Here is a 26,372-nt window from a genome sequence, read left to right as displayed (position 1 = left end):
ATGAGAGTCGCAGGATAACATGGTTAAAAAACTCCCACTTTCATCACACATGGGAACCACATTTCGAAGCGGCACAGAAGTTCGCTCAATATCGATACCGATGATACATTCGGACACACCCGTCTAATCAAGCTTGTAACCAACAATACTTCTTCTTCCAATCTTTTCGCCTATTTACACCAATGATTTTTGGGCGACATTCAGAGATGAAAGACCAATAAATTTACCTTAAAGATCCCTTATGTCTCCACAGCATAAGTTCCCAGTCTTGCAACTTCTCCGTTATTAATTGGTTTCTGCCAGAATACCTTTTACATTGCATTCATCATATGGTCCTGTATGCCGACTGGACTGCGTCAACAGATGATGGAGAAGAAAGGCCTTCGACGCGATAAACTTGTTTAACAATTTCTCTTGCAAAACAGCGAAGTTATAAAAAAACTCACGCTTTATACGCTAGCGTTTAGAAATTTCGCGGCTAGTTTACCAGAAATACATCCATCTAACAAGTACAAGTTGAACAAACACGCTTCACTTACCTCCCATCAGCTTTCCTACTCAAAAGACCGGCAGATTTTCTTGCACTAGCGAGGTATTTTCCAGCTGTCTCTCCCAGTGGCCCAGCAAGTTTCTTTGCGCTCTCTAAGCTTTGTTGACCATCTGCTGTGTACTTGAGAGGACTTCCTGAGCCTTCTTTTGGGCTGCTTCCAATTGTGGATTGGAGCTGGTGAATACAAAACGAATAAGTTGTGCAACTCTACTCTGAAAAGCAGCACGAAAGGATAATGGCCATAACATTATGGGGACGACAGCGGCAACGACGGTTGCACGAAGTGTAACAAAAATCCGAGGGGTCTTTTGTTCCGTCCCGGCCCGATTCTTGGCCATGTTTAGTTCAATCAATTCCAGACAACACTAACCCAGACTCCAGTAGATTTCCAGTTGTCCACATGATTAACGGAATTCCAAAAAACTCAAATAATTATATAAGAGAACTATCTACGACACTGTACTGAGTCGGATTTTTGGACTCAAAGTATGTTCATTTCATCTTGTCAATTTTGAGCACATTTCAGAGTCGGGGATTGCCGTGCCAGCACGGCGCTAAGGATTGATGAAGTAGATGAAGAACAGTTATGTTTCAATCATGTGACCTCATAATTTGCACGAGAAACTCAAAAATACAGTACTAGTGGTATTAGAGGAAAAACGACTAGCGCTGTACTATACTGACCATATGGTCTATACCAGTTGCCTATGTACCACAATAACTACATGGGTATGGCAAAGAATGATAGGATAGTTGACAAGAGTCATGATGGTCATGTAAACGCATTTACTAGTCTAAGCAGGTATACGTGGGTCAAAGATTTGAATTAGCAGCGTAGTGTCCAATGTGCTTGAATGAAATAGTCGTCAAAAGCAGGTAAATTCAGCATATATAAACCCTGGGAGATAAACATTCAGTGTGTTTGAGGTCAGCCCTCACCCCCCTAATACAAGAATGAAGGTCACTCACCCAATGTAAAGAACAATGTAGTGAGGTAAATGCAGTGCCATGGTGAGAGAGAATCACACGACAGACTGCGCTTTTTGTAGTGAAACCTCTTTAATTTCTGTCAAAGGAGATAAGCGAAAAGAACACGAGATGGACGCGTACACACCATGATCGGTCCCTTCGCATCCACTGTTGGACAAATTGGAACTGAGGGCCTGTCTCTGGGCTATGTGAGAAGCGTTTGCATTTCTCGACAGTACACCACTCCTTTGCGATGATCTGAAGTGCCTCGTCGCCGTCCTTCGCAATTCCTGATTGAACGAGCCAACAACCGATGACCATACCCGTACGACCAATACCACCTCGAGTGTGAACCGCGCTGATTCTTGTTCGAACCTCATTGTCACGCAAGACGTCCAGGACATAATTCATGGACTCGGCACTTTGTGGTAACGATCGGTCACGGATAGGAAAGTTGTGATACTCAATCGTTGCAGGGTCGATGCCAAGAAGAGCCGCACGCCCACAGAGGATATTCGAGTAAGGGGAAAGCTCTCCACACTCAGTGAGATCAATAAAAGTGCGCACACCTGCCTTGAGGAGAGCGTCCAGTTTGGGTCTGTACAGATTTTTAGGTGTCCAAGGGTACTCGCAAGCCAAAAGCAAAGGAGTTGGGTATTGGTCTGGGGCAGACAGCATTTAGAGGATATGGGCGGTCAACTGGAGACATATTTGCCAGGAGCCGCTGGTCTGCTCATTGGTCAGACCGAGTGGTGTTCTTCTTGATACCAGCGCTGTGGTGAGACATGACAGATACGAATTGTCTTGGGTGTAAGGTGGAATTGTAGGAGTAGAGAAACGTTTACATAGAGATCGTGTGGGTAGAGAAGTCCAAATAGCAATCTGGTTCTATCGCACTCGTCAGGTCCGGTAATAATATGCTTTGAAGGCTGTCCCGGAATGTCCTTGGCGTCGTGATGCGTTTCACTGCAGTGACTTCTGACAGAACCAACTTTGAACAAAGAAGAGTACAGCGCATCCTCAGCACGCTGCAGAGCTGTTGCTACATGTAGGCCTACATGAGCCCATGTAGGTAGGCACTGTATTCGTTATCCAAAGGGACCGTATGATGAAAGATTCAGAAAGCGAAACATTGCGGAGAGAATATCTTGAGGGGAACAATACAATTTAATTGAGTAACAGCCAATAGCATGGTCGGATAGGATAGGATAGGATAGGATAGTTAAATTATACTGGTGAAGTCCGATTCGTATTGGGTAAGTGAAGCCAAACTCGCGCATTTGCGCCGGTAGATTCCTTGGAACATTTTGCTTCGCTCTCTTTGTTACTCACTGCTGTAGAATTGTGGCCAGTCGGCGTTGGATAATCACCAAGCTGTAAAGGTACATGTCTATAGCACACCCATCGTTGTTGATATGATCACAAATGCAACATTCAGATACACCACATTTATAGACACTACGTCGGCATTCGCTAATAACGGCTGGGATTTACAAAGGGAAATCTGAGTCAAAACTTTGATTTCCCATCTGTGCTTTTGATGTATTGATCTTCCGGCAATGACTTGATTTCTCGGCTCATCATTGATAATCTTTCCCATAGATAATTGATAATCTTTCCCATAAGTAATAGATAATCTTTTTCATCAGAACAAAATTTTATTTCCCGGTTCGCGAAAGTAAATGCCCAACTTTTGAGCCACTGCAAATACTAGTCTTGCGTTGATACAGAGTGAGAGTTAGTGCTAGCCGTGATATGCCCTTACAGTCATAGTCACTCCGTTTATTTTGCTTGTCCTATTCTCCGAGGTGCCTTGCTGGATCAAACCCATGTTAGCGGTGATGATTTCCTTTGCAGTTTAGACAACGTTCTCCTTCGATGGTTGTAACTAGATTTTTTCTGTGTCACCATTTCCTATATTTGTAATTTTCTAAACCAACACGACAAATTCCTACTCTCGCACTGTGGCACTTTCCTCTTCAATGTAATGAACATTTTGTAAGGAGATTCCGCCTCTCACTAGTTCTGGACAGTGGCTCAAAAGTCGGGCATTCACTTTCGCAAACCGGGAAATAAAAATTTGTTCTGATGAAAAAGATTATCTATTACTTATGGGAAAGATTATCAATTATCTATGGGAAAGATTATCAATGATGAGCCGAGAAATCAAGTCATTGCCGGAAGATCAATACATCAAAAGCACAGATGGGAAATCAAAGTTTTGACTCAGATTTCCCTTTGTAAATCCCAGCCGTTATTAGCGACTGCCGACGTAGTGAGAATAAATAACTACGCATTGTAGCAAGTATAGGCTGCTCACTCTCAAGTATTAGTGTAAGCTTCAACTAAAATCAAAACACCTTCACACTCGAATGCAAATGTGTCTTTGTACGCAATTATCAGTCTCGTGGGCTGCCTTCAAACATGTGTGCGCCTTGTGTCTGCTTCATGCCAACCTTTCAACTCTTTGTCTACCTTCTCACTCTTTGTCCTTCAACAGCGATGTCCTGCACCTTGAGGTCTTTATCTCCTGAATTGATAAAGAGCCTCGCTCAGAGGCTTTGACTTCACTTTCTCTCGCTCTGCATTACTTTTATGACCCATTTATGATAGAGAACTTACGATTGTTACACGACCTATCCGTTAATATGAACCAACCAAGCGAAGGGCCGGTGTATGTTCCATTCGCGAGAAAACGATACTTGCCTATCCTCAAGCATTAATCAGAGTGCCCCGAATTTACCTGCAGCATCTCCAGCGATCCAATTCTTTACCTGATTTCTCTCTGATTCCGAACGCCCACCCGCTATTACTTGCAAGCACTGCAACTTCTCAAATGCAATTGTCGACTTGTGTCTCTGGTGTCCTCTCGCGAGCGCAGAGGTGGAGAAGGATGATTTAGATATTCAATTTAGGAGGCGTCTGTCATAAAGTACGCAGCCCCTATCATTTTCCTTTTCTCACCGTCTCGACGCCTTTACTTGTACGATACATCATCCCATCACTGTCAAACCCCCATCGATTACTGATCCACCTGACCCATCTTCTCCTTCTATTGGCTTCCGCCACCTTCCTTGTTCCTAAACTGTACAGTATTACATCGTTGTTTCTCGCAGACCGGATTATGTATATATAGCCAACCCTCCACAGCCTGGTCCCTTATCTTGACCTCTCTGTCATTATCTGGGACCAGGTATGTGCTTACTTATTATTACCTATGACTACGATACTCAATATATCTCTGTCATTATCTGGGACCAGTTTGCCTCCGCTCTGCTTAGTCGCTCCGCCTCATCGCCTTGCTTAGTCACTCCGCTTCCCTGCTCCGCTAGTCACTCCGCCTCTGCCGCTTCGTGACAGCGTCGGGCCAGCGCTCCCGCTTTTATGTTGTACTGGCAGCCTCTTCGCCCCAGGATCAGCAATCGAACCCTCTGCCCAACGCCGCCGATAGCTACGGCACGAACACTACACAAAAGCTCCGATTCAGCTTACAGGGATTTGCATAATTTCGTGAACAAGTCGAGTTTTTTTTTTTGCGGTCCGAATATATCCTATCTTATCAGCTGCGTGATGTGACGGGGTTCTAACTATGCAATTCCTTCCTCTATACCTATACCTCAGGCTTATAACAGTTCTACGCTACAAGTGCCTATACATCACCTTGATATCTTCAAATCCTGTATCCAGAAGGTCCTTCATGCAGACCTTGAGTACTTTGTTGGAACAGTGTTGATCCATATAAGGTAATATACTTTCAAGAATTTTGTGTGTTCAGAGAGGTTCGGAGCTGTTCGGAGTGACAATTTTCCTTGTTCTTTTTGTATTCAAAGCCTCATTGTGATACCTTCTCAGTCACACTCTTACTATGACCTGTTATTTCAGTAGTGTCTTCAGTATACCATTGATGGATGCATTTTTTGAGGAGGCATGGGGTCGAGAAACAGTCACATCACGTTTAGATATTCCGAGTTAGGAACGGATAAATTCGGACCGTAAAAAGAAAAAAACTCGGTTGTTCACGAAATTATGCAAACCCCTGTATCCTACCGATTCCGTAATAAAGATTTCGGTGGCAAATAATACAAGTCTTTCTTATTCACAAGCTTTAGAACCCGTGCCTTTGCCACGGTGGCTCGCTCTGCTCGCACCGTGTGCTACAGCAGGGTTCACAGCTTGTTGGAGGCAAGCCCCCAAACCCCCCTTAGTCAGTGCCTTGCACCTCCATACTTTCATATTTATTTATGCAGTATTCCGAGCCATTTTTGTTGTAAACAACATACTTTTCCTATCTAGAGAACTTCTGGGTAGGTTGCGGCGTCGTCACAGCAACTGTCCGACCTGAAGTGCAGGTTCGTCTGTTTTCTCTTATTATGCTCATTTGCGACAGTATAATCGTTACCTCATCTTTTTGCTAGCCCACTTTCGTCGCCAGTTCGTTGATCACTTCACGCGAAGTTGACCCGAACGTCTCGTGCTTCCAGCCTCAATTTCCGGTAAAGCGGGTGTACATGTCGACCAATCTAGTTCTTCGAAACATCCAGCGGCGAAATTCATTCGTGCAAATCCTCACATCGATATGTCTCCTAAACCTCCTCTTCGGCGAAAAAAGAGCCATCTCATATTGCACATATCTACACCTCCTCATCACAGAACAAGAACACATTGACAGTTCCACCTGAACGACAACGCCCACATTCTCGGCCCGCAGTCTCTTTCTCCACCGCCTCTGCTGCTCAATCAGTACTGTTACCCATCACAGATCTTAACTACTACATGCAGGCTCAGCCTCGAACCCAAGCAGACTTGCATCAGCCTCAGCTCAGACACCCGAATTGGCCATATTACACTGCCCTTCGGAAAAACATGTCTCCACCGAGCATGCCACTTCATTTCGCTTCTCCATCTCCTCAATCAGCTGAAAGACCGTTATCACCCTCTCTCAGACATCTTCACCAGCGTTTCAACCTCCTTACCCGGCGTCATTCTGTGATGATAGCCATGAATTTTCCATAGCCGAATTCTTGCAGTTTTCACCACTTGGCGCGACGACGAGTACTCCCTTTAGGCCTTTTGGAGTTGTACCATCTTCGCCGTTTGCGCATGACTTTTCACCTCCTAGTAGGAGATCATCATTGGCGTTATCGGGGTTCCGATTACCGTCGATAAAGGGCAAGTTTCGTTGTATTAGTGAGAGCGCGTTTTCGAAATCCGATGAAATGAAGATCCGGCTTGCTCTGGCAAGGAAGGTGGGTGGTGATACGGGTGTGGAAGGTGATGAAGGATATGTGTATCGTGGTAGAGGCATGATGAATGTCAAGACGCATATGCGAAGGTTGAGTAGAGGGTTCAAAGATTTCGTTACGATCAACCAAAGGTCGTAGATTTGAAAGCTAGCTACATATAACACTCAAGCGGACTGGAGCACTGGACGATTCTTCGAATGACGGACTCCCATTACTCTGTCTATACTTCTTTTAGTGTACTACAATCAGTCTAATTACACGAAAAAAAATCAAGATATCTCAATTGAGATTTGCTATTTTATACAGAGACGTTTCGGACACACTAATGTTACTACAGTTAGGACCAATATCGACGTTTTGTATATGTCGATTTACGAGATGGTAATTTTCTTTGGTTTCTCCTCCGCTGTGGCCTTAGGAAAGGTGACAGTGAGGACACCGTTCTCCATCGACGCTTTGATTTCTTATATTTTCCAATGAAAAGTGACTACCTAAACTTGCCCTGACACCTTGAGGAAGTTGCAATGTGTGGGAGAATTTTCCAACGCTCCTCTCCCTCACCGCGTACCCGAACTGCTCGTGTTCTTCAGAGACCTTGGTCTCCGCGTAAACAATCAGACGACCGTTATGCATATCGAGCTGGATTTCCTCCTTCTTCACACCGGGGAATTCAAAAGTCGCGGTGACGAGGTTCTTTTCTTTGTCTTCATGGAGGTCCATCCTATAAGAACGATGTTAGCTTGACAGTCCTATAAAAAGTGAGGAAGATGTGAGGTAACTTACCTGGGCCTTATGAACCTCGGCAAGTCAGGTCTCTCGGTAAGAGCTTGGCTTTGACCTTGGTTTCCGCGGGATGCGAGAGCGCCAAAGGCGTTGTCAAAGAAACGATCCCATTGGTAGCTTGGTTCGTAGAAGTAGAGAGACATTTTATTGAGCGTAGAAGTTATTTGTTAAGTTGTGAGTTGTTGATAGTAAATGGCCTTGCGAAGTGGTCCTATATACCTTCAAACCAAAGATAAAGACCTTTCTCGAGGTCATGATGTCAGTAATGTCGTCTGCTTGACCGTCATGCTCATTGATACTGGAAGAAATGAATTGACAGGACAACGACAAGAAAAAAGTAGGGTTCAGCTTCACCAAGTTCATCTTATGCGAGCAGCTTTGCCTCTGAATACAAGATCATTGCTTGCACGAACCAAGCAGGTTGACCCGAAGTCTGATCGAATAACCTTCGATCTTCTCTATCCTCCGTGATTTCCTGAAGTGTTTTATAGAAATATCAAACACCTTCCGACACCACCTTTTGCGCACCATGGCCTTCCGCTGCTGAATCTAGGTCAAGTTTGAATCTAGATACAAAGACATCCCAGGTCTCGTTCGACATTCCCGCCAGTTCAGATCCATCCTGTATTGAATGAACTTATTGAGAGAAAAGGTACCATAAACGGAGAATAAGCATTGCTAAAATAATATGTTAATGTTGATGAGGCAGGCAGGAATACAAGTAAAGGGCCGAGAAAGCCCATGTTTGTACATGTCAGCAAAAAGAGCAAAACTTCTGATCTAGCTGCTGCCACTGCTGATATTGTCGAGGTTACCCTCACCTGCACCCCATCTACAGCTACCAAAATGTTCCCGTCCGTCAAGTTCAGCAACAGCTTCACCAATTTTCCGCGAAAAAGTGAACACAATATTGAAATTTGTCGTCCCTCCAGTGACAGTTGTTCCATGGGGGTACTGGGGCTGAAATGAGAATAATGTTCCAGGTGCGTTAACGACAACAACTCGTAAGGTTATATCAACAAAGTTCGCGCCACCATATTCTGGGGGGGTGATCCCATCTGAAGCCGACTGAGTGCTGAATTTTTTGCGTCCTGCTGTGAAGCTGAATGCCCATGGGGCATAGCAATTGTCAACATGAACCCAGCTACAGAATTTGACCAATCAACATGAGCCCATGATAAGAAATGGAAGGATTTACGCTGAATAGCCGCGTGTGAGGTAGACTTCCGGAGGAGAGCGGCTTACATTGGGAAAGACAATGCGTCGGCCCCCAAGTTCTAGACAGAATCCTTTTCCTGCAGGAACATGAGCCTGGTATTACACACAGAATATATAAACATACCAGGCCTAACGTATCGGCCAGCCAAATGAGGAATATTGAAATCATTCAGTACACGAATTACAGGCCTAGTGACTTCGGTGGGCATCATTGCCAAGATCATGGACCACAGAATGCCTGAAGCAGAGATGGTGTCTTGCTCGTGCTGGGTCTTTGATTCATCTGATAGCTTCCTGTAGAAGCTAGTTCCCCAGCCAACAACCCGTGCGGTCGCTGGAATATGCCGGGCCCCCATTGTAAGACCAGCCTGGGCCATGTGTCCAGGATGAGTGGGCTATCCAGGACATAAGAAAACCAGCAGAATTAAGTAATGGAAGGTCTCACCCGCTGATCTCGCCGCACAGTACAGGCATAATCGATGACCCCGACAAGCCATTCAAAAAATTGGCTACTGTCGGAAGAATCATCGCAGGATGGAGGAGTCATAGCAGTACCGCGGATGACAACCATTTCAATTTTGGTGTAATCAAATATTTCGTGATCTACCGTGCTCTCAGAATCAATCAGTGAAAGATAGCAGGAAATGAAATCACCACCACTATAAAATAGGATAGACTCAGAAGGGAGCACCACAAAAAAACCATGGGCCTCATCGACCACAATCGATGGACCTGCTGCATTTTCAGGTACAGTGCAGTCGTACATGTTCGTTCGGAGCTTGATCTTTGAAGGCACCCGGTCCCGCCTCACAAGTTTGAGGATGGTGCCACATGGAAGAGCCATTGAAGCATCACCGCGGATGATAGCTTCACAGACATCATACGCCTTGAAGTTGAGTCCGAGATTGAGAAGCTTAAGTTAAAGGTATGTTAAAACATGGAAAGTACAGTTGAAAAATCACATACTAGACGCCGTTTATCTTTGTGGGTCATCTTATCAGAGCCTTCTTTTCCCTGTACAAACTCTATGTACTTGAGGAGAAGTATATGCTTGACGTCACGGTCAGACTCTGGAAGGGTAGAGCTAACAGCATTGGTATGCCTGAAAAAGTCCCCCCACTATTTCGAACAGGTCAATATTTAGATACTGGATTCATGCATGTGAACACTTAACTCACCTTCTCTATCCTTTTGTTTCCCTTGGTAAATGCCGAGAATTCGTCCAACAGGCAGTGCGATGGCGATGAAAAGTCTTCGGGTCCGAGTGCTTCGATACGATTTAAATTCGATCTGATCCATGAAATTTCTGTGAATCTTAGTGAGCGCAATTAGTGTGAGGTATTAAAGAATGATCTACTCTGTTTATTCTTCGAAACTTCATTGGATGACATTATTGTACACAGGAAAGGAAGACTTAGCGCTCAATAATGATTTTACACCGTGAAAAAATATGAGCGCTTATTTATGAAGGCCACAGCGAGCTGAGCAACTTAACTCGTACCACAACGACAGCGGCGATCTGCGGTGCCAATTTTACACAACTGATGATACATATGTGATTTCAGCTTCTAGTGGCGGGATTTTCACCTTTTCGGGTGAACGCTCCTCACAAGTCAAGTAATCACAAATAGAATCAATAAATTTGTACGAAGCTGTGGGCTTACGATAATTCTAGGGTGTTAACATCTCGCTCTAACAGATTTGCTCCTGGTGGTGACCAATTGTTCTAGTGGAATCGGAGTCTCTTGTTCTGTGAGTACGAAGTGATATACCTTCCGGATAGTGTCACTTATTTGATCCTCAGTACGATGGACACACCAGACATTGAGTCTAGTCCAACGCCAGCGGTGAAGAATCTACTATCCAGATTTGAATCACTTGCCATGGACAATTCCGCTACTGCGTCTCACCGTAAATCACTGCAAATACCGATCCAAACATCTCCTGCTAGAGCTCCTTCAGACGCTTCGAGCTCCTCAGTCTCTCCTGGTCTTCGTACAGTCTCATCTTCTTCCAGTCTCAAATCCAGCACAAGTGACACGAATGTCAGTACAAAACGCCCGCCGCCTCCACCGCCGCCTCGATCGACTCGGTCATATTCTAGAGGACTTTCTGCTGCCCCTCCGTATCCTTCCGTCTCTCCGTTGCTTCGACCTGTCCCCATTCCAAATGTTTTGAATACTTCAGTCAACCGAGCTCCGCAGCATGGATTACCGCCTTCGCCGAACGTATCCATTAATGAAAATGAACACGAGGAAGGATTGACACTGACGTTCGGAGTTTCTATGCTGAGGAGCAAATTTCTGTAAGCAGTCTTGAACATTCTCTTTACCTTCACCAATTGTCTTCTAGGAATGTCGCATCCAACACGCCGTCTCGCCCAATAACTCATTCACCAAAGCCAAGCATATCGTCAACGATAGACCAACCATTAGCGCCCCCTCGTGTCCACACATCCTCCGAACCTCTCATTTCGTTTGATAGTCCCGGGGAATATCACTCGCAGTCATCCTCTAATTCGATGTCTGACTTGGATGATCCATTCTCTGAAGATATCACAGATAGTTCTATGGACGATCCAGATTCATTAACCACCGCAGTAGGTCCTCCGCTAGGAAGCCTCAAGCCTCATCATCACCATCATCACCAAGAATCAACGTCTCGCTCGAGCCGAAACTCGAGCGAGGGTGATTCTGGTCAATTATTTTCATACAATGGTTCTGCGTCTTCTTCCCAGTCCTCTATTCCACCTCCTCGATCGCCACCACAACCCCGGGCGTTGGCTTTACCTGAGCCGGAGGTTTTCATATCTTCTTCGAACTGCTTAAATACGCCCCCATCTTTGCCTGTTCGTCGCTCTACTGTGGCTCAGGCCGAAGACTTGGCTGTTCCAAGGACTCCACGACCCTCCGCCTCCGCCCGTCTAGCACCTTTACCACCACATAGTTCCCATCCTTCTACGAATCATTTTGCTCATGTATCAGTATCAGACTTGAACCATCCTCCCTGCAGTGCTCCTACAACCTTCGAACGTAAACCCTTTGGTAAACTTCCTCCTCCCCCCACGCGGACGATCGCTTTGGGGGACAAATTGCCTCCTCAACGTTCGAACAATGCTGAAGGAGCAGCCAGCGGTGATTCCGACGAAGACGAATTGGGTGATGAAGATGATGACAAGGGCTCGGGTACGGACCTGCTGCCAGACACTACTCATGCGTCCCGTCGACCACCATATCTAATAACACCTCACGATGGGGATCATGGAGCTTATCCAACACAACCATGTAAGATCGCTGTACCTGCTCACACCGGGCATCTCGCTATGAGCGGTGTTTACGTTGTTGTGGGGAGTACGCACCACATTCGACTTTACAATACCAATTTATCACAAGAAGTACCCGCAAAGAGCATGGACACGAAGGATTTTGGAATCAAAGATGGAAAAATCACTGCGGTCGAGTTCAATACGGAGTTCCTCGTCTGGATTGCCTAGAAGGAGGGGCATATCTTCGAGGTTGATGTCCGAAACGGAGATTTGCTCGGCGTCAAGCACTGTGCGCATATGAATCCCATTCTGTATCTTTTCCGTTACGCCGGCTCGATGATTTCCGTTGATGAAGTCGGTAAAGTTCTCATATGGTCTTCGGATCCGTCCACTGGAGACATCAAGCTTCTTCATCATACTCCACGTGTGATGCGCACCACGGACAAACTTGATTTCGCCATGGAGTGCTATGGACAGCTGGAAGGTCTGAGCAGCATGGGGCTGGAACACTGGCAAGGACACCCATTATTCGATTGTATGACTTGTTCAACCCCGCTTCCACGGGAAAAACGGTGATGCCTACAGAGCATGTTGGTCCCGTAACGAGTGCAACGATTGTGCCCACCCACCCGGAACATGTTTACTTCGGACACGAAGAGGGATATATCACTATCTGGTCCCTGGAAGATGTAGCAACCGGGGGAGCATATCCGAGATGCATCGAGGTCATGAAAGTTGCTTCCACTGATGTGACCAGCCTAGAGGGAATCAACGACAGACTGTGGCTTGGCGGAAGGAACGGAATGATTACTGCGTATGATATCGTTCCTCGACCTTGGATAGCGACAAATTCGTGGGCGGCGCATCCCGGATTACCTGTGTTGCAGATTTCCGCAGATCCGTTCGGAATCGAGAAATACAGAAGACTGGGTGTGGTCAGTGTCGGTCGGGACGAACGCGTAGGGCTTTGGGACGGGTTGTTGGCGCTAAATTGGCAGGACACGGAGTTACAGAAACACGAACAGTCATACAGTACCTTCAGGGAACTGAAAGTTCTCATAATCTCGTGGAATTGTGACTCTGCGAAACCGGATTCCCTGCATGGTCATCCTCCAAATATCAACTTCTTCCATGATGTACTCAACAGCGTCGACAGGCCAGATATCATATCGTTTGGGTTCCAGGAAGTCATCGATCTGGAATCGAGGAAGATGGCGGCGAAGAACATGTTGATGTCTGCCAGGTCCGATGCGAGGGGGAGAAAAGATGAGGGAACGCTTTTGGGTCTTTCGGATAAAGTGACTGGGGCTTATAAGAGGTCGTACGATGCGTTGGTGTTGGCTGTGAAGCTTGCAATGCCTCCAGACTGTCCGTACTCAGTCGTTCACACAGAGAGCATGGTTGGGCTCTTTACGTGTGTCATTGTGAAAAATACAGAGAAGGCGGCGGTGAAGGATATTGCTATTAATACTGTGAAACGAGGAATGGGGAGGAGGTATGGTAACAAGGTTCGTCGGGTGCGGTATCTATCGAATTTTTCAACTAAACGAATGTGTGTATAGGGCGGAATTTTGTCTCGGTTCCTCATCGACGATTCGTCTCTTTGTTTCGTCAACTGTTATCTTGCTGCTGGCCAACATGCTGTCCGCGCCCGCAACGCTGACGCTGCTGGTATGCTCGAACAGCAACTTATTTTTCCTCCTGTCGCGGAGCATCTGGCATTTGTCGGTGGTGGCGATGGTTCAATGGTTCTTGACCACGAAATTGTCTTTCTGTGTCGTATTATTACTACGTCTCATCTCGACTTTGAAGCTAATTTTCTATCATAGATCAATGGAGATATGAACTATTGAATCGACTAACGCCGCGACGCTATAACTGCTGCCGTTCGTGCCAATGAACATGAAACCCTATTTGCCCACCACCAGGTTCTGAAAGAAACCAAATTCAAACGTGGTTTCCGTTTTCGTTTCTTCACCGAAGGACCCATTACTTTCGCTCCAACGTACAAATACGACCGTCGTTCAGATGTATACGATACATCCGAGAAACGTCGTGCTGCAGCATGGTGTGACCGTGTGTTGTGGCGGTCGCGTGTACCGTCCCGAGTGAAATAGCTGCATTATCAAAGATATGAAGTCAATGTCTCTGATCATCGTCCGATCCCTGCTGCGTTTGACATATCGGTGAAGAGGGTCCGGCATGAGATTAGGCAGAAGAAGAAAGCGGAGGTGCAGATGCAGTGGACGGGATTACATGAGGGGCTGTTGACGGAGGCCAGGGAGTTTTACATCAACTCCAACCGCTTGTGAGGAGGAAGACCGGAGGTTGGCAGGTGTGAGGCTCAAATGATAAGCTTATTTTCCCTTTCTCCTTAGACGATGATTTCCACAAATCTTGGACTTTTGCGTTTTGTCAATGTAGCATTCGTTTTGTAGCAGCGTAATTTCATACGGATTGTATCAAGCATAAACTTAATTCCACATACATACATGTAAATTATACACAAATAGGCTAACAAGTCGTCTTGGTAGTGGAGATCGACGCCTTGTAACACATGACAACGCATTGAAGGTTGATCTCGAACCATCATCATCTCAGCGTCGCAAGTGAGTTCTACGCAGGTTCTACGTAGTCGCGATCTCCAGCGGTAACTGTTTGACATTCCTCTAGTGAATACCTCTGAGGCTGCAACTAAGGGGAACTATCTTGGGCCTTTGATTGTAGCTGTTTCTCCTGTAAGATCTTTCCAGTGCTCATCACCAATCAATCTTCATCCTATTGATGGCTAAGTACAGATTCCCATCCTCAAACGAACATCCAAATCACCTTCCGTACTGCTCATTTCATCTCTGGGCGCTGTAATTCCAGCCCCTGCGCGCACCTTGTACGGATCAACTAAGAGTGCATCTCTCCTGCTCTATCAGGCACTGGCAATTGAACACCCCTCTATATGTTTCTCGCTTGTGTTGCCGAGCACTGTAGCGGGGGATTTCCGTGCCTCTTCCGTGGATCAGTCGAACAGCCAGCCCGCACAGGTTACCGTTGGAACAACTTCAAATCCCAATAGCACATCCGGACTCAAATCCTATTATGTCGCTAAGCAGTGTATACAAGCAGTGGATCATTCGGAGAAGGTCGTTTTCATACTTCGTACGATGAGAATAGGGCACTTACTCTACTGGATTTGGCCTGGGTTGATTGTGAATAAGGCAAGGAAGAAATATGGTTTTACTCCAAAATAATCTAGCCGTTGGACGTGTCAGGCTTAGCTCGGACCTGGTTATAAGTAAGTGCCCTTGCTTTGCCATCACATTAGCATTGCGATCATTGAATGTACACAGATACATGATTTTGTATATCAAGTATTGCAATCGTTATCATCATCGTGTCGCGCAACAGCCTCGTTGTGCAACGTCTATGTGATGCTGCCATGTTCAACGGATTCTGTTTGAGAAATGCTCATTCGCGAAACACGCGCGTTGCGGATGACGACGCAGCGTACATAGAGACTTTCGGATGCCGGAGGCTCCGAGACGTTGCCGGAATTATGAGTGTCATCTCGATTCTTCTTCTCTTCCTTTCTCTTACTCTTGAATCTTTGATATTGCCCTGTTGATGTTTACTGCCTCCTCTCTAGACGATCTCGACGCCAGTACGGAACATTTAGGGCGTTCTTTCCTCAACAAATGTTCTGTCACAAACGACACGAGCACTGATTGTGCACAATTCCGTAGAACGCCAAACGAGGACCGCTTCGCGATATTAGAAGACTGGAGACTCAATGATCATGTCTGGCAATTTCCTGCAGCCCCCGACGGCAAACTATACGCCGCCTGTCTGAAACCCAGCAGCTCAAGGACGGATTTTATAGGACATGGTGGCTCAACGACGGCAGAGTACCTCGCGAAACACTTCCCCTCAAATCTTAGAAGATCCATGAAGCGCTCTTTCTCATCCTCCCCAGAGTCAGGAATACCTCCGCCTTCGTCAACCTCACAATCATCGGCTGTTCCACTCACGGCGAAGAACGTATCAGCGTTTCTGAAACGTGAAGTTCGATGGTTCGACGAAGAGTTGGGTCATACTGTCAAGACGATATGTCCGCACCCCGAAAATATCAGCGACGACGAGGAAGCTTATGCGCTCTATGAAGCCCACAAGGAGGTCATTGCTCGTGCTAGATGCGGATCCACGATGGCCGGTATTTTGATAGATAAAACGGAAAACAAGATGTGGGTGTGCTGTGTTGGAGATTCTTCTGTCGGTGCGTCCAAGTTCATACGACCTCTTTTTTATATAATATTATATATGTTTGGCAGTTCTATCTACCAAAGCGTCTACCGGTTGCAAACGGATGACAGTTCTTGTGAATGATCAACATACAGGGCGAACACCACAGGAGTATCATCGTGTCTCCATGGCGCATCCGTCCCACGAAAGGGACAATATCTGGCTCGACGGAGAAGATCGCATATTTGGGACTCTCAGCATGACTTCGGGGTAAATATTTTCTATCTTCATCGGTTGCTCCTTCATACTTACTTCATGTCCTCACTTTCGCAGCCTTTGGGGATTTTATGTTCAAATTTCCCACCTCCTTCACCACCGCGCTTTTTTCCAAATTTCCGTCTTCTGCCATGAGGTCCGTTAAAACTGTCCCCAGGTATAATCGGACCCCGCCATATGTGATATCAGACCCGTCAGTCAAATATGTTGATTTAACGACGTTCAGCAAAGACGTGGATCCTGTGGTGGTCATTTACACAGATGGCTTGGAGACACTTGCTAACGGGCTATCGATGTCGCTGAAGAAGAGTGTTCCGGACGCTACCAGTGGAACCCTAAACGTATTGCCAACCGCGGTAGACATCATAGGAGCTCCCCTTGGTCAACGTCTAGATCTTTCAATGTCATCAATCTCTCTCAGCGTTGAAAATCTTCCCCAGAATAACGCAGCCTTCAACATTATGTATGAATTGCTCCGCAGGACGATTTCCGCTAAATTCAGATCGCACCTTATGGCTGTAGATAATGCTGTCAGTTCAAGTATTAGCGACGAAGACTTGTACATAGACGATATTACAGTAATCGTATTTCGGCCTATCAGTAAGCAGCCTTTCAATGCAGTGTATGTATGAAAGTGATTATAGGAGGATGGATATAGATTGGTCACATTGTAAAGACTGGAAGTAGCGAGTTTCGAATTCTGATGATCCAGGCCAAGAGTGGAAAATGTGCTTGCTTGGAGCATGGACAGCGGAGACGGTTCCAAACAGGAGAAAGAGTATTTCAAAGAAAGGAAAGATGTAAGTCTAAGGAAATAACTGAAGAGTCCGATGACAAGAAAATTAGGTTCTATGGATAGCGCTGCTAAAAGCCGAAAGTTGATTGATTGTATCTCTTCAACATAATCTTTGACTCAAAACTTCCTTTGCACTCCAATGTCTGGCTCGCAATCTTCTCCTGGAAAGGTCCAATTGACAACGTCCAGTTTATCAAATATTTCTTCTAGCTCATTCAGCGATCCAAATCCGAGTAGTGATAATTCTCCATTTGAGATCAGTCGTTTCTCAACTTCCTCTACTTCCCTGTCAAAAATAAGACTTCCAAAGGTCTTGGGAAAGCTGAATAATTCGAAGTCGGGTCGCTCAGACACAGATGCTGACACCTTAGTGTCGGATAATGCAAGAGAGAGTGGAGGGTCTACATCAACACCGAATCTCAGGTCGGTGCCCCAACGGCGGTGAGTTCTATTAGCAACTCCCTATCATACTCCTTTCCACTTGAGGGTATTCTCGCTTCGTTATGTTATATTGTCTGCTAATGTATCATGCTATGAAACAGTAATTCACTCTCACATACCTCCACATCCCCAATTCTGAGAACTGCTGCAAGCCGCACCAGGTTGAATTTTTTTGCACGCTTTTCCCTCTCCAAGGGAAAATCTCAGCATTCTAGAAAATACTCCCATGAGGAAGTGCTTCTTCCGACATCGAACAATCAAATTCATCCAGGCTCAGAGGCTCTACCTCCATCCATGGAATTGAATACCTCCGAGCTAGTCAAACCACCGCCGTCTATCACTCTCACCCGTCCTAGTGACGACGAGCTTGATTTTAAAGAATACGATGATCTATTTACCAAGCCACGGCATATGGTAAAGCCTACGACGGTCATCGGATCGATGGGAACATATCCTCGCTCCTGCTTGCGCCACGTTTCCTCCTGTGAAACAATGTCAAATTCAAACGCCTCTCCTACTTCGATTGCTTTGCTTGGCTCCAGGCCGAAGGTACCAGTTGAACCCGATCATGCATCTGCGGTCGGTACGACTTCGGTATCATCTTTCAGTGCGTTGCCGTCTAGGGAGGAGCTGCGGCGGGGAGTTGGTGCTGAGGCAGAATACAACTGTGAGATGACCTCGATAAAGTCAACGGTGTCTATGCAAGCTTTTAATGTTGCGCCTCGCTCACCGATTTCTTCAAACCCGATACGAGATACGACGAAATGGAAGAATTCCAGAATAATAGTGTCATCCAAGCCTCCATCTATTCCACTTCCTCCCACCCCGTCAACTAATGACATATCGTTGCTTTCGGTATCAGATTTGCGACAGCACGTACATACCATTACTCCTAATCGCTCCTCCTTATCCCTGGAGCGCTCTTCTACCAATAGCTCTTCAAGAATTCAGGTACCTTTGACACAAGATATCTCTGCAATGAAAGCTGTTGCAAAGCAGACATCGGTTCTCAGAGAATCCGCAGCTAGTACAGACGGATGCTGCTGCATCTCATTGCCCCCTTTTCCCCCACTTGAAACACTGCACTGTGATATCGAAAATGCTTCAACTGAAGAGCTCCGCAAGGCTCTCCGGTATTGCAATCAGAAAGTCGAAGAACTCTCTGTTTATCTACTCCGAGTGGTAGAAATGCATGCCATCGAAAAGGGAGCACGGGAGGGAAATGGGGATGAGCTGGAAAGAGAATGTATGGAGATACCATGGCTAGTGAAAACTACCCCCACGCATGGTGATCCGAGCGATAAAAGTAACTTCCCCATCTAGCTCTTTCTTGGAAAGGGAACGGAGTGATCACTCACTTATGCAACGCAGCATACCCACTCCTTCATTCTTGAGACTGAACATTAACTAGCTTTCCTCAGAGTAGTGTTGCCGGAAGGGGGACTCAAGGTGCAAATTTTGGAACTCTGCTATCTATGGAGATCAAAGTCGAGGGTTTTCCATGGGATGCAAATATTGTGTGACAGTGTGATGTCTCACAGGTGTGACTATATGCATATATGTCCGTAGTAAATAGTGTGTGTTCACACAAACCTCTTCAACCATCTTGCTTATAATGGGACCCTTCAGCTCGTGGCACTCATAGGGTGTGCCATATTTTTGTTCCCAAGCAAAGTGTGAAGTCCACAACAGTGGGTACCTAGTTATACTGTCCATTTGCGTATGAATGTCGAACGAGACCTGGGATGTTTTTGTATCTAGATTCAAACTTGACCTAGAAAGGCCATGGTGCACAAAAGGTGGTGTCGGAAGGTGTTTGAAATTTCTATAAAACACTTGAGGAAATCACGGAGGATAGAGAAGATCAAAGGTTAACCGACCTCTAATCGAGGATCATCAGCAATGTGTTCACTATTGTCATCCCACATTGGCTCATCGTTTCCGGGTTCTTCGAGTTCCTTTCCTGAACGGGGTTGTATGCCTACTACTACCAGCATAACCAGGAGAAAGAAAATGACTCCGGTGAAGAAATATACAGCAAGCTTCCATCGTAAAAGTCTTCGCCTGGTCTCCACTGGCAACTCTTCGAAGACATTGTCGTCGTTTTCGAGCAATTCATCCATGGTACGGGCATGATCATCAATGGTGACTCCGGAATCCTCCTGGTCAGTGATGGTGAGATTCTTTGAACAGGTAAGAAGATGCTGCAGGAAGAGATGAAGAGTCGAAATTATGCATGCGCCTACCATTTCAGTACGTTGATAGTTTTCACAAGGTGATATCCATCTTCTTGTTGGTAGGTTGTTGTCTATAGTGAATGTTCAGCTAGGCGCCAAGTCAATCTAGTCACCTTGGCTGCGATGAAATCAATGGAGGCGTTCGAGAAATTTCCTGACAATTGATAATGCAGTCCCGGGACCATAGATTAAATCATACTCCATATCCTATGCATAAAACTGTGTAATTCACGGAATTAGCACAGAGCATTGATTGGCAAGTATATAGCATGAGTCAACAGTAATGTGGGCCTCAGAGATAGAGAGTAGACAATCCTAGTCATAGCTCCGTGCAAACGTACAGTAAGCGTTCTTGAAGGCCAAATTCCGAGAGTGACATACGATACATGCGGCTGTTCAGTACGTTCAGTGTTCAAAGCCGTAGAGAATTCTTCGACCCACTCGACCCAGCATTCCCAAACTCCTTCCACCACTGCGTTTTTGGGTTACTATCAGTATTACTTTCACCTCGTCCTCCACCCTTCCGAACAATAGTTGACAACCCAGAGCTCACACCTCTGCGACCGCCGCCAGGGAATATTTCCTGCCGACTTTTGCTTTTTTTTTACTATTTGACAACCCCATCTTCAGCTTACCGGTTACTAGTAATGTAGAAATTCTGATCAAATCCTTCTAGTGACAACAACCTGAATAATGCGCTTGTGACTATTATCGATGGCACCATGGCAGAATTGGAGCTTGTTGACTATGGGCCCCCCGATACGTATATAGTAATGAGAGAAATAATCGAGGAGGAGAAATTGGTAAGTACATTTACTCTTTCCCTATTACTTACTATGTATGCAGTAAATCCGCCGCCGGTTCCAATACATTTTCATGAAGTTGACGTGTTTTTTCTTTTTTGCTAGTATAAAATGTGCAAGTTTCTGATGAACAAACACTTAAGTAGAGTCCCTGGGTCTTTAGGCAGGCCATGACGGATGTGGGTGTGGGTGTGGATGTGGATCAACGACGTCAATGACACTCGAGAGGTGTTGCATAGATATCAGCGGATGGAAACCTAGAGTCCATTGGAGCAGCCAAATTCATAGAACTCGTATTCAATAGATATGTAGGCACATTGGCCTCCTTTCTCCTCCTTCCGTTTTCACCTTTTCCTCAAGTATATGCTCATTTTCGACCCAATCGCTGAATTGATCCTTCGACAATTCTTCTTCCCCCGGGTACCGCTAGTAGCATCCAGCTAGGAGGGAGAAGACTTAGATAGGCATGGAATAGATCTGAGTGATATTGTATCTGCACAGTTGTTGGCAGACAGATTTGTGAGAGGACGCGATGTGAAGACTTGCCACACTAAGCGCTCGCGTGACAATTAGCGCGTAGAGTAAATCGGCCCGGTCTTTTTCGCTTCTTCTTCTCTACGTACACCTTGATTAAGAACGACCTCAATATTGAAGACAACGATAGAAAAACCCGGAGAATACCTCGATGCGTTGGAAGAATATGTCTTTGCCTCTTTCACCGCCACAGCTCCTACCCCTGGAATCCGCGAGAGCATTAATCAATTATGGCTCGGTATCGCACGATATGGGCCAACAATACCAGCTTCTATCAACGACGCTACAATGAGCGTACGAAAGCGAATTCCTGGACTAGTTGATTTCGAAATTCTACCACCGCCTCCTCCGTCGCCACCAATGAGCTGGGAAGAAAAGTCTAGGGATTGGGTGGAGAATCATCCGTGGATTGTTGGTGGTATTGTTGTTGTAGGCTTGGGTGTTGGGACAGGGCTGCTGGCTGGCTATCGCTACCTTAGAGCTGGAAGGAGATCCCGAAGTCGACCAGAGCACAGTCATAGCTGTCGTCAAGTCGTCGTCGTCCTCGGAGGTGACTCACCCTATGGACTCCCGCTCATCCTTAATCTCGAAGCCAAAGTATATATCGTGAATACAAGTGTATCTTCGACTGAGAATGTCGAAGACCTAGAACGAAAATCCCATGGATTTGTACGTGCACCGGTTCTCGATCCGGCTCACATCAATACTGTCCCGGTTTTCCTTCGCTCATTGCGTGCAACTTTATCCCGTCACTTCCCAATCAACGCTGCTGGTGACCCTTATGCTCCTCCTTCTTCTCATCCTTATATTCATTCTATCATTTCCCTACTCACTCTACCACCTACTTCTCTTCACCCCTCTGCTCCATTTGAACACATATCTCTTGTCGACACATACCTCCCTTACATAACCCAAACCCAGCTCACGTCCCTTCACATTATCCAGTCCCTCCTTCCTCTTCTTCGTAACCCACACGTCCCTCATTCCGAACCGAAATCAATCATCATATGTCTACCAGCTGCCGAAACTCGGGTCGGGTTGGCGTTTCATAGTGTTCAAAGTATGAGCACAGTAGGAACACTTCGAGCTGCCAAGGTGTTGAGGAAGGAAATCAGGGTAGCGGCGAGGATGGGAAAATCCGGAGAAATTATGCGTGGTGTCAGAGTGGTCGTGGTGGCGAGTATTTCCAGCAGTATTTCAAACAGCCTCATCGGTGGGCTATCTACCATACGGAAGAAACGCAAGGCAAATTTTGCCGATAACAAATCCAGTATGGACCTCGTTAACCCGCCTTCAGACGTGGAGAGCTTGCATAAAAATTTGCACGGTTTACACAGCGAGGCCGAGTCCCGAATGTTGGGAATGTCAAGGACTTCGAGAGCTTCCAGGAAGGCAAATTCGAGATTTGGGTATTCTGATGATGAGGAGGATGAGGATCCCGAGGGGATGGAGGAGGACATCGAGTATGACGAGGAACACGATGGAGATAATGACAACGATGAGGACGACGACGGGGTATCTTTGCCACTCCCGTACTCAGATACCTATACCCAACAAGCCAGGCTCATTTTCGACCAGATTGAAATTATGACGACTCAGCTGTCCTTCTCATCCCTCCAACTTGAAAAATCTAATATCAACCTACATCTCCATGACCGCCTCTCGCGAATCCCACCTCCTAACCAACCTCACATCCACCAAACACCGTCTTTCCGGCACGCGTTCTTCTTTATCTCGAACACGCAAATCCCTCCGTACCACCAAGAAATCCCTCCGCGCCACCAAAGAATCGCTTCGTGCTTCTGAGACAGCTCAGAAAAAATTGGAAGTCACGGTGAATCAAGCGAAACGCACACAAAAGGCGTGGGAGGAGAGTATGAAAGTGGTTTTGGAGGAGGAGGTGGGCTTGGAGAGGCAATTGAAAAGAACGAGTAGGAATTTCAATAGTTTGAAGAGGGGGAGTAAGGTCCTCGGGAGTGGCCCAACGAGCCCAATACTGGCGGTGCCTTGGTAGGAGAAGATGAGCTGAAAACCCCGACTGCGTTGGGATACTATCTAGATCCTTCCGTTTCGCCAGGGGCTTTATCCACCGCAAGTGAGGGTGATAGAGAAGACTACGGCTGCGTATGCGACGGCGACGGCGACTCCAAGTTCCTCGATATCTACCTCTACCCCTCTTACCGTCCCAGATCCATCCGATGTATTTACCTCCTCTGTCACTTCTACTCTTGCCTCATCTCCTTTTGCCTCCTACTCCCCTTACGCCTACCTCTGCGCTTCTCTCCCTATCCGTGCCGAACGACCTGCAACCTCCCCTTGGTCCGCGCTCAAAAATAGTATCGGAAAAGACCTCACAAAGATCTCGTTCCCTGTCTATTTCAACGAGCCGACGAATATGTTGCTGAGGATGGCTGTGGATATGGAGTTTTCAGAGTGTTGTGAGTATAAACAACACTTCCTTCTAAGAACTCTTTAGCTCACTGTTCTATGATCTTCTTTTTTGCTCCCTTCTCTTCAGTGGACATCGCCTCCTCAACTCCCTCCCCGCGCCTCCGGATAGTTTACATCGCTGCGTTTGCAATGTCGAATATCGTTCGACAATCGGGAGGATTGTGAAGCCGTTTGATCCGATGCTTGGGGAGACGTTTGAGTATGTTTGTTGAGGGGATGATTTCGAGGGAGAGAGGAAGAAAGGCAGACAGGGAATACATGAACGACAAGAAAAATACTACATGGAAGTTCAATAATAGCGCGGAATAGAATGACCGTGTTATGCCTCTGTGAGCCATGTACCTTCAAAATGTACCCAAATTTACTCTTTCAATCTTTCAACCTCACGCGACGGGCACTGGAAGATCCCAGCTTCGTCCCCAACCCTATTGAGTTCCTATAAACGAGGCAATGCAAGTGAGCCCTGGGATAAGAAACATAATCGGTTCGCCTTCATCATCCTTGTAGGCGGGGGCGGGGGCGAAGATAACATTTTGACCCTAAAAGAACGAGCACAAAAAGGACTATATATGTAGGCGTTTCAGAAGCGTGAAACATGTATGAAAGTATCGGGACTCCCCAATAATGATGAATCGTATTGAAAACGAAGCAAAGCAGGTGCAGATGGGGGAAAGAAAGTGACGATCTACGTCATCAAAGTGGGCTGCAGTATTACGTATTAAACACCGCCTTGAACTTAAACCTCCACCATCTGTCCATTATGCGGCACAAAAAGAAACAAAAAACGAGGAATCCAACTTCCAAAACGCCCATTCCAACCGCTTTTCGTATGTTTCGGGCCTTCACCTTTTCAGCAACTTCTAATACTGATCCGGCAGGATTTTCCGATGTACCCGCGGAACTCAAACGAGAGCTGCTCTTGTTGATGCACACCTCTATCCACGACAGAAAGGATTTATCTGTCAATCAAAAATATCGTCTAGTATTCCAGCTAAGTCTTGTTTCAAAACTATTCAAGCAAATGTATGCAACTATTTCACTTTTTCCCTGAATTATCTATGAACTACTATTTTCTATTGTTAGCTTGACTCCGATCATTTACCAAAAGCTTGCACTCCTAAAACCTCGCACTATTAGCAGATTCTGCGATTTTCTTCGCTCAAACCGTGCTATTGGACCAACGATACAATCTCTGCGACTGGAGCTTGCCATATCTACTCGTACCACTCCAGTCCAATCTAATGCTCTCAAAGGCGTTACAGAAATACTTTCGCGATGTACACCCTGTACATTATCGATCGCCATCCGATATCCGACTACCATAGTAGCGCTATCCACTCTCAACCTTTCGCGCGTACAGAATTTAACTATCGACGGCTACACGTACGTTCATCTCGGGCCCAATTTCTTCCCGGCCGTTCAACGTCTTCACCTGATACTCACTCCGAAGTGTCTGGTAATGAATCGCCTGGATTTCAGTACTGCTAATAATGTCACACGATTATGGCTTTCAATCCCCGACTCTATACCTATCGACACAATGGATTTGATTCTGATGAAGCGTTTCTCGCCACCCCCGTTTCTTTCCCAGCTATTTCTAGAGTCTTTATCCGAACAACACCCTTCGCCAGTATCTGCAGAACTCCTAAACGGTAGCCGTTCGTCTTACAACACGGTTGTCATCAGCAGAAACCCAGCCGCTGTGCAGGCCAGGGATTTCCCATTTGCAACGTTCGCGATGCAATGCGATGATGAGGAAAGTTTATGGCTGCGACATTCAAAATCCACATAACCACCTTCACTACTGAGGGCCAGGCTTCGCACATGTTATATATATCGAACTTCAGATGATAACGCCATTTTGTCAACAGGATATATCAAAGAGATGTACTTCTTCACTTTCTACAAAATGGTCATGAAAATTAATATTTAAGAGATAGCAAAACTTTTCGGAGTCGGGAACCGCACGGCGGCACTAAATGCTGAGTTATCAGATCAGACGGTTCGATTATCATCACTTTCATCCCATCGTATGATGCTAACTCATACTGCCTGCGGCGATCTCGCAAGTGAGGCCAATCTGCCACAATAAATTCAAAAAGCCATGGTCACAGGGCACTTTGATTAACCCCTGCTGTTCGACTTGCACTATACCCTTTACTTGGCTAGTGCATTGTAGCGGTAGCGTGACGAATCACAGTAACACCACATGAGAGAGAGATGGGGACTGAGGGTAGGTCGTCGAGAGAACTGTTGTAACTGGGGAGTTTTCTGGATAACCTAGGGTACATAGTACAATCGAGTATCCTTATATACCCTACAAGAGTCAGCGTTCCATATATGGTAGCATATTCATACTGCATAATCTAGCATAGGTAAGCATAAGTACGAGCAGGCATAGGTAAAGTCCGAACGAAGCGCTAAATCAGGCGCTAAGTAACCAGTAACGCGTGACACTCCGTTACAGTCCGTTACATGCCAGATTATCTACTTAGGCTGTGAACGTCGTCATTAACTTCGATTTTCCGAAAAACTCAGAGACGTATTTACATAGGATCGATGGGTGTTGGAAG

At 46.1% G+C, this 26,372-nt stretch overlaps 10 protein-coding genes across 10 annotated transcripts; 6 read left to right on the top strand and 4 right to left on the bottom strand.

Moving 5' to 3' along the window:
- Window positions 1–1,693: 1,693 nt before the first annotated feature.
- C8R40DRAFT_1029305 (uncharacterized protein) lies at window positions 1,694–2,170 on the bottom strand (the record flags this gene model as incomplete). The annotated part of the gene is made up of 1 exon (XM_046223123.1): window positions 1,694–2,170. A coding segment is annotated over one exon (477 nt), but the record flags the coding sequence as incomplete, so codon positions are not given.
- Window positions 2,171–7,133: 4,963 nt separating this feature from the next.
- C8R40DRAFT_1041064 (small heat shock protein) lies at window positions 7,134–7,688 on the bottom strand (the record flags this gene model as incomplete). Its single annotated transcript, XM_046223969.1, has 3 exons — window positions 7,134–7,225; window positions 7,254–7,483; window positions 7,546–7,688. The coding sequence occupies 3 exons, from the start codon at window positions 7,686–7,688 to the stop codon at window positions 7,134–7,136; spliced, it is 465 nt and encodes a 154-aa protein (XP_046088441.1).
- A 1,051-nt stretch (window positions 7,689–8,739) lies between these two features.
- C8R40DRAFT_1040925 (uncharacterized protein) lies at window positions 8,740–9,310 on the bottom strand (the record flags this gene model as incomplete). The annotated part of the gene is made up of 3 exons (XM_046223959.1): window positions 8,740–8,840; window positions 8,888–9,158; window positions 9,209–9,310. 3 exons carry the CDS (start codon window positions 9,308–9,310, stop codon window positions 8,740–8,742), a joined length of 474 nt encoding a protein of 157 aa, XP_046088440.1.
- An 837-nt stretch (window positions 9,311–10,147) lies between these two features.
- C8R40DRAFT_1095730 (uncharacterized protein) lies at window positions 10,148–14,292 on the top strand (the record flags this gene model as incomplete). The annotated part of the gene is made up of 6 exons (XM_046227713.1): window positions 10,148–10,158; window positions 10,568–11,068; window positions 11,116–12,217; window positions 12,257–12,492; window positions 12,513–13,536; window positions 13,591–14,292. The coding sequence occupies 6 exons, from the start codon at window positions 10,148–10,150 to the stop codon at window positions 13,855–13,857; spliced, it is 3,141 nt and encodes a 1,046-aa protein (XP_046088439.1). The 3' UTR covers window positions 13,858–14,292.
- Window positions 14,293–14,715: 423 nt separating this feature from the next.
- C8R40DRAFT_1040927 (uncharacterized protein) lies at window positions 14,716–15,273 on the top strand (the record flags this gene model as incomplete). The annotated part of the gene is made up of 2 exons (XM_046223960.1): window positions 14,716–14,766; window positions 14,827–15,273. Coding segments are annotated over 2 exons (498 nt in total), but the record flags the coding sequence as incomplete, so codon positions are not given.
- On the top strand, window positions 15,002–16,694 carry C8R40DRAFT_70689 (uncharacterized protein). Its single transcript, XM_046235929.1, has 3 exons — window positions 15,002–15,317; window positions 15,669–16,531; window positions 16,595–16,694. Exons 1-2 carry the CDS (start codon window positions 15,254–15,256, stop codon window positions 16,403–16,405), a joined length of 801 nt encoding a protein of 266 aa, XP_046088437.1. The 5' UTR covers window positions 15,002–15,253; the 3' UTR covers window positions 16,406–16,531; window positions 16,595–16,694.
- A 1,101-nt stretch (window positions 16,695–17,795) lies between these two features.
- Window positions 17,796–19,371, top strand: C8R40DRAFT_70540 (uncharacterized protein). Its single transcript, XM_046235925.1, has one exon. The coding sequence runs from the start codon at window positions 18,069–18,071 to the stop codon at window positions 19,095–19,097; it is 1,029 nt and encodes a 342-aa protein (XP_046088436.1). The 5' UTR covers window positions 17,796–18,068; the 3' UTR covers window positions 19,098–19,371.
- Window positions 19,372–19,548: 177 nt separating this feature from the next.
- C8R40DRAFT_1168677 (uncharacterized protein) lies at window positions 19,549–20,196 on the bottom strand (the record flags this gene model as incomplete). Its single annotated transcript, XM_046231234.1, has 4 exons — window positions 19,549–19,599; window positions 19,655–19,978; window positions 20,032–20,082; window positions 20,125–20,196. The coding sequence occupies 4 exons, from the start codon at window positions 20,194–20,196 to the stop codon at window positions 19,549–19,551; spliced, it is 498 nt and encodes a 165-aa protein (XP_046088435.1).
- A 537-nt stretch (window positions 20,197–20,733) lies between these two features.
- On the top strand, window positions 20,734–23,964 carry C8R40DRAFT_1168676 (uncharacterized protein; the record flags this gene model as incomplete). The annotated part of the gene is made up of 5 exons (XM_046231233.1): window positions 20,734–20,814; window positions 21,469–22,880; window positions 22,948–23,350; window positions 23,408–23,786; window positions 23,867–23,964. The coding sequence occupies 5 exons, from the start codon at window positions 20,734–20,736 to the stop codon at window positions 23,962–23,964; spliced, it is 2,373 nt and encodes a 790-aa protein (XP_046088434.1).
- Window positions 23,965–24,527: 563 nt separating this feature from the next.
- C8R40DRAFT_1095721 (uncharacterized protein) lies at window positions 24,528–26,060 on the top strand. The gene is made up of 4 exons (XM_046227712.1): window positions 24,528–24,626; window positions 24,678–24,822; window positions 24,883–25,686; window positions 25,740–26,060. The coding sequence occupies exons 1-3, from the start codon at window positions 24,560–24,562 to the stop codon at window positions 25,589–25,591; spliced, it is 921 nt and encodes a 306-aa protein (XP_046088433.1). The 5' UTR covers window positions 24,528–24,559; the 3' UTR covers window positions 25,592–25,686; window positions 25,740–26,060.
- Window positions 26,061–26,372: the final 312 nt, after the last annotated feature.

The sequence above is a fragment of the Lentinula edodes genome (genome assembly GCF_021015755.1).
Source record: "Lentinula edodes strain Le(Bin) 0899 ss11 chromosome Unknown C8R40scaffold_10, whole genome shotgun sequence".
NCBI classification, from domain to species: Eukaryota; Fungi; Basidiomycota; class Agaricomycetes; order Agaricales; family Omphalotaceae; genus Lentinula; species Lentinula edodes.
Note: the sequence above shows the minus strand (reverse complement) of the source record. Positions and strands in the feature narration are given on the sequence as shown.

Excerpts from the sequence above, each read along its gene's own strand:
- C8R40DRAFT_70689 (XM_046235929.1), top strand. The coding sequence starts at position 15,254 with ATGGTTTTACTCCAAAATAATCTAGCCGTTGGACGTGTCAGGCTTAGC. Across the intron at positions 15,318-15,668 it reads TAGCTCGGACCTGGTTATAA|ACGATCTCGACGCCAGTACG; the intron begins GTAAGTGCCCTT and ends CCTCCTCTCTAG.
- C8R40DRAFT_70540 (XM_046235925.1), top strand. The coding sequence starts at position 18,069 with ATGGAATTGAATACCTCCGAGCTAGTCAAACCACCGCCGTCTATCACT.
- C8R40DRAFT_1095721 (XM_046227712.1), top strand. The coding sequence starts at position 24,560 with ATGCGGCACAAAAAGAAACAAAAAACGAGGAATCCAACTTCCAAAACG. Across the intron at positions 24,627-24,677 it reads GCCCATTCCAACCGCTTTTC|GATTTTCCGATGTACCCGCG; the intron begins GTATGTTTCGGG and ends CTGATCCGGCAG. Across the intron at positions 24,823-24,882 it reads TCAAAACTATTCAAGCAAAT|CTTGACTCCGATCATTTACC; the intron begins GTATGCAACTAT and ends TTCTATTGTTAG.